Source organism: Empidonax traillii, unplaced genomic scaffold, assembly GCF_003031625.1.
Source record: "Empidonax traillii isolate 1590-97213 ecotype Southwest subspecies unplaced genomic scaffold, ASM303162v1 scaffold688:size580741, whole genome shotgun sequence".
Lineage (NCBI taxonomy): Eukaryota > Metazoa > Chordata > Aves > Passeriformes > Tyrannidae > Empidonax > Empidonax traillii.
The window spans coordinates 115590-121589 of record NW_020955881.1 but is presented as its reverse complement, the minus strand read 5'-3'; the positions used below and the strand labels follow the sequence as shown (position 1 = coordinate 121589).

At 41.1% G+C, this 6000-nt stretch overlaps 1 protein-coding gene across 3 annotated transcripts in view; it reads right to left on the bottom strand.

Annotated features, from left to right (window-relative positions):
• Positions 1–383: 383 nt before the first annotated feature.
• The window catches only part of EPHB6 (EPH receptor B6), a 72362-nt gene continuing 66745 nt past the window's right edge, over positions 384–6000 (bottom strand). For all 3 annotated transcript variants that reach the window (XM_027899765.1, XM_027899764.1, XM_027899766.1), the window contains 5 exons: positions 5030–5245; positions 3883–4032; positions 3541–3734; positions 2153–2308; positions 384–1094 (listed from right to left, as the gene is read on the bottom strand). In XM_027899765.1, the coding sequence (XP_027755566.1) occupies positions 986–1094; positions 2153–2308; positions 3541–3734; positions 3883–4032; positions 5030–5245 (825 nt within the window). In that variant the 3' untranslated portion in view covers positions 384–985. The remainder of the gene's footprint in view (positions 1095–2152; positions 2309–3540; positions 3735–3882; positions 4033–5029; positions 5246–6000) is intronic.

Here is a 6000-nt window from a genome sequence, read left to right as displayed (position 1 = left end):
AAAAACAATAGTCAAGTAGCTGTGCCCAAGGGCCTGGGTGAGAAAAAGAAGAAGTATTTTTCAATAGCAAAGGGCTTTGGATTTTGTCACAATCTTCAGTGTCTCTAAGGGGGTCAGAAGAGAACAAAATCCAAATTCTGGGTACTCAGGATTTCAGAGTATCACATCTTTCCTCACAAGAATGGGCTTGTGAGAACCAGAACCTACTTGTTTTCCTCTTTACTTGCAGATCCAGCAGGATGGGTTCTATGAATCCTTATTTATCCATTCTGTTGTAGTCCCATAAACAGAGTTGCATAGCACCAAGGATGGACTGTTCCTCATATAACCAGAAAAAACCAGTAATTTCCATCATGGAGCAGACCCAAGAACAGCATGTGAAATAGCATTGAATTTTGAACCCTTTACTCTCAACCTCTTTATCAGGTAATGTGTTATCGCTTACCACATATTGTGCACCATCTGGAACTTCAGTTCTGGACTGAGCTGGCATACCAAGTGATAGCCTCATGCTCCATCTGAATAATAATCTCTCAGACCATTCTTCTGAAAAAAAAAAGCTAATTTTTTGTTGCCTTTATTATGTCTTTGTAGCTTTTCTGGGCTCTTGGTCATAGATAAAGCCTGCTGATGACTTCACAAAGTTGTCAGATACCTTTTGTTGGCAGAGAAGAGGCAACAGGTGCTTTTGATCTGTCTAAGTTATTATTCCGTCTCTGCCCCACGCTATTATAACCTTCCCACCCCAAACCCATTCCCAGTGTACGATGTCAGCCACATTTAATTGTCACCAGTCATTTAGCTCTGCTTTCAAATCATAGCAAGGCTTTGTTTTTGTTCGTGGAAGAGGACATGTAGTGTGCACTCTGTGTGCATTGTCTTCAAGTAGCATACTGATATTTTTTTTCTTACAGTGGAAATCCCTTTGAATTCCCCCAGAACCTTTCCAGAGTTTGAGACTAGCAGAATAAGGATGGTGTAAACATCACACTTCAACTGGTTCAAGTTGATTCAAATGGACTCGCATGAGCTGGATGCTGTTTAGAATCTTCTTTTGGTGACCAACAAGGGTGATGCCAATACGCTGGATATCTCTGCAAAAGAACAAAGGACGTGGAAATTGTTAAAATGGGCTGCTTTGTTCTGAATGGTCTCAGTCCATTTTGCTGTACATCCAAATCAACGTGTATGGATATATATGTGTGTATATCTGTGTATTCTGAGAAACAGCTGACAAGGCTTCTGCTTTTGCTTGACAAATGTGTGTGGGTGGAGGGGGGTGTTGGCAGAACTTGGTAGGTACAAAAAGAAGCAGTGGAAGTGGGCCACAAAAAGGGTCAGAGGATTGGAACTCCTCTCCTATGAAAAAAAAAGGGGAGTTGGAGTTGTTCAGCCAGGAGAAGAGAAGGCTCCAGAAAGACCTTCTTGCAGCCTTTCAATATATAAAGGGGGCTTACAAGAAAGATGGAGAAAGACTTTTTACCAAGCCCTGCAGTGACAGGACAAGGGTCAACAGTTTTAAACTGAAAGAGGGAGTTCTAGAGACATAAAAAAGGGTGGTGAGACACTGAAACAGGTTGCCAGAAGAAGCTGTGGATGCCCCATCCCTGCAACTATTCAGCATCAGATTGGACAGGGCTCTGAGAAACATCATCTAATGAAAGGTGTCCCTGCTCATGGCAAGGGTATTAGACTAGATAATCTTTAAAGGTCCCTTCCAACCCAAACCATTTTATGATTCCAAGAATGTTCCTTTTCCTGTCTCCTGTCTTCTATGTAACAATTCAGTCCAGTACATGGTGTGGCTGATTCTACATATCTACTTAAAAGTGGTTATTTATTACCTGTGATAGCTGTCATGAACATTCTGATGTAACAGTTTCTGTGCAACACTGAGAATATGTTTTCTAATGCACACTGGATAAGTACTAGTGCTTATAGAAACACACTACAAATGTATCACGGTATGGATGATGTCCAGAGACTCTAGTAATATGTAAGAAACAGCAGCTACTTTTCTCTGGCTTCCCTTTCCTTTGTCATGTGTATGTATTTTCCATATAGCCCTTACTGAACATTTCTCAGGCTGCTTTCACTTTCTGCATGGAAAACTCAGTGTCTGGTATCTTTTGCTCTCTGTTCCACTACTTACTCGAGAGTCATGCGTGATATGACATCAAATGTCATCAGACCAGCCTGGTCAAAATTCTCCTTGTAACGGCCCATCTTGAGAGCATCCAACCACTCATGGGCATTGCTGAGTGAAGGGAAATCTGGAGGACAGTTGCTCAGGAGAGGCTGAGATGGTCTGTAAAAAGAGGCAGGTTCTAAAACCCCAGTTATCAACTTCACCTGACCACACTAGTACAGTAAGAGTTATGAGAGAAAGAAGACACAACCTCTGAAGAGTATAGAATGAAGAACAATGGCATTTGTTCTTCACACCCTGATTCCTAAAACCCCACTGTGATATGCTGTTTCTTGGCTCCCTGTGTCCCCTTTTCTGCCTAAAAACAGTCATACAAACCCAAGAAATTTATCCTTCCCATTGCCCATACTTGCTCAGGCACATTCTCTACTTTTTTCCCATAATCTTTTCACACTTTCTGAGTCTAGGCCTAGTAGCTGGGCAAAGAGCTGCATGTTAAAGGAGAGATGAGACCTTATTTACCTTTTTACCTTTGTGACTAATTCTCCCTCTCCTAAATACTTTCCTTGGATCAGATAGTAACCTATGAGACAATGAGTGTGTTGTTTCAGCTCCAACACCCATCAGATAAAAGCATAGTAGTAAAAGGCCAAAGAAATGACTGTTCACATATGGCATTTGCTCTTTTCCCCATCGTCTGAATCTGTCCCAAAGCTATAACACTTGCTGCTTTTAGTAAACCAGAAATCACTAGATACTTCCCCCTCCCCCAGCTATGGAGTACATTCCACAGAGACAAGATTTATAACCACAGGGAAAAGCCCTCCAGGCCAGCAGGATGTAATTTTGTCATCAGCCCAGCAGTCATCTAACCTTGGCACCATTTATTCCCCAGAGACTTCTCCTTTGACCTCCTGTCCCTTGTTCCGTCATGCTGCAAAATGCACTTGGGAAAATATGGGATGCAAGCTGCAGTTCTAATTATTATTTTCTACAAATTTTCTTCTCTCCTTAAGCTAAGGTCTTCTTTTCCTCCATCATCACTTGTGGTCACACAGTATTGTGTGATCACAGAATATCTTATGCAGCTGCACCCAGATATGTCCCCTCCCTTCACTCCCTAAGATCCCTCACTCATTCATCCTCAGTGCAACTCATTGAGATTTATCTCCTGTCACATTCAGCACTCACGACTCCTCATCACCCATTAAATGAATCAGGATACGTATTTCTTTCAACTTGTTTTCCCTTTTTTTTTCCTTCCTTTTTGTTTCCAGTCTCAGATGGGAGGGTTGGAAAAAAAATCATATAGCCTGATTTATTGTTTTCTGTTCCTCATGATGCCTATCAAGAGACAAGTCCTATTATTTTGCATTTAATCCTCATCTCACCTGCTGGTCCCAGTGCCAATAGCTTTGAGGGCAGATGGCTTGCGAATCATTTTATCTAGGGCACTGACTATCTGCTCAAACTTGGGTCTCTGAACCCGTTCCTTCTGCCAGCAGTCAAGCATCAGCAGGTGCAAAACAGTTGGGCAGTCTGGGGGTGGTGGCAGGCGATAGTCCTGGTCAATGGCATTAATTACCTGCAGGAAAAGAAGAACAAGGTTTTATCGTGGTCGGGAAAATAAAAGACAAAAGACCTTCAATGACTTGGTGTGTATGGCTTTCCTCTGCTTGAATTGATACAGAACAGAGAGGCAGATGTATATTCTCACCACTTCTAAAACTTACATCCTGATTGGACATGTCCCAGTAAGGCCTTTCACCATAGGACATCACCTCCCACATTACAATGCCATAGCTCCAGACATCACTGGAGGAGGTGAACTTGCGATACTGGATAGCTTCAGGGGCAGTCCAACGGATAGGGATCTTGCAGCCCTAGAAAGCAGACAGAAAGCAACCATAAGGTTAGTGAGATAAGGACTATTTGTGAAAATGACATCAGTGAAACAGCACAACACAACTCTTGAGCATGGGGTGACAGTACAGTTGATTCTGTCTTGTAGACATTGTTGGTTTGAGTTCAAACTATGTTCAAGGTTTCAACCTTGTTTTATTGACAAATCTAGATGAAAAGAGAGAATCATGCCTCCTTTCTGCTACAAATACCATGATATTAATTTTCACACCTCTACATTGAAAGCAGCATACAGTAAAAGCCTCCTGAAAGTCACTATCATTTGGAAATCTAAAGCCATTTAAATAATCCCAACCTGCAACACTACACTCAGTGGCTAGCATTAGGTTCATTCTTTCCATCTTGACCCCTCTGACTGCAGGTATGACCTGCAAGATGAAGTATCATTTCAAAATGGACATATCTAAAAATTGTTTCACTTTTCAGTGATTGAATTCTTCTGCATCCCCCTCATCTTCAGCTCACCTGTTATACTCCCACCCTTTTTGTAGTATGTGTAGAAGGTGGAAGAACTTCATAGACAATAAGTTCATTCGATGGTTGGTTATAAGCCCATAAATATACTTAGGCCATTTATCTTTTCTGTAGGAAAAAAACCTACTCTTTCCTCAAAGGGTGGTGGTACAGGATTTCAAACTCTTTCAGTCCTTTATCCTTCCTGTAAAAAGCTAATGAATGGGGGAAGATAACAGCTACATCAGGCTATGAGGTTTGACCTATTCACCATCATGCCAAAAAGAACAACACCAAAACTTCACCAGGCAGAGTGAATCAGATATTGCTATTTTTGTTTTCTGATGGTTTAGAACAAATAGCCCCAGAGATGGAAGGTTCTACTCCACGGTTCTCTGTGTTCTCAGGATGGACTAAAAAGGGTACACCAAACCAAGGAGGAACACAGAAAATAACTACAGCTGTCAGCACTGCTGACTAATTCACAACATTGCAGTAACTCACCAGACCTCCAGTATAGGTGGGATTTGAAGCATCATCCTCCAGAAAGCGGGACAAACCAAAGTCTGACACCTTGCACACCAGGTTACTGTTGACTAAAATGTTACGTGCTGCCAGGTCACGATGCACATAGTTCATGTCGGAAAGGTAGCGCATACCAGCTGCAATCCCCCGTAGCATTCCCACCAGCTGTAACACACTGAACTGTCCCTCCTTCTGCTGCAAGTGAGGAGGCAAACAGAGGCTTTTATGACCACAAAACACAAAGCCAACAGGGAAGATAACTAAAGAGCAAGGTAACAAGGCAGATTTCTGAAGTTAGGGAATATTAATCTTAACTTCAGCAAAAATCTGAAGGTTCAGGGATAGCGAATAAGAAAGAAGGGCGTGCTTAAAGCAATGAATCTCAAATGAAATCAGACATTAGTAGTTATCTTTTTCTGAAGGCAATTCTCCTCTTGTGGCCACAATTTCCTTTGGCATCCTATGCCCAGTCGCACTAACTACTAAGATGGCTAAATGAATGTCAGCAGATAAATCTGCTCTTGCAAAGATCTTTACAATTGGGTCTATGCAGTTCTACACAATGGGTTCATGTACTCTTCAAAACGTACCTGCCAAAGTATTTGTGGTTGAATTAGCGTATGAACCAGTAAAAAAGAGAAGTGAAGCATCTATACTAAAAAAATGCCTGCATTTATGTTTCATTACCAGAAAAAGCATTGAAAACTATGATTCCAAAAATAACTGCAAGATTCATTACTTCATTACAATGTTGAAACTTGAAAATATTCTGTGGAATAAAGACTTAAAAATATTACTAGAAAGGCAAACTTTGGAACATGTACATAAGCAACTGAAAGGCTGTGTATAAAGTTAAACAATTTGGTACTGTTTACATTAATTATTGGAGTTTGAGAAGTCTAAAATACTGAAAAAATGTTATATGGTGGTTGAGCTTTTGAAATATTTTC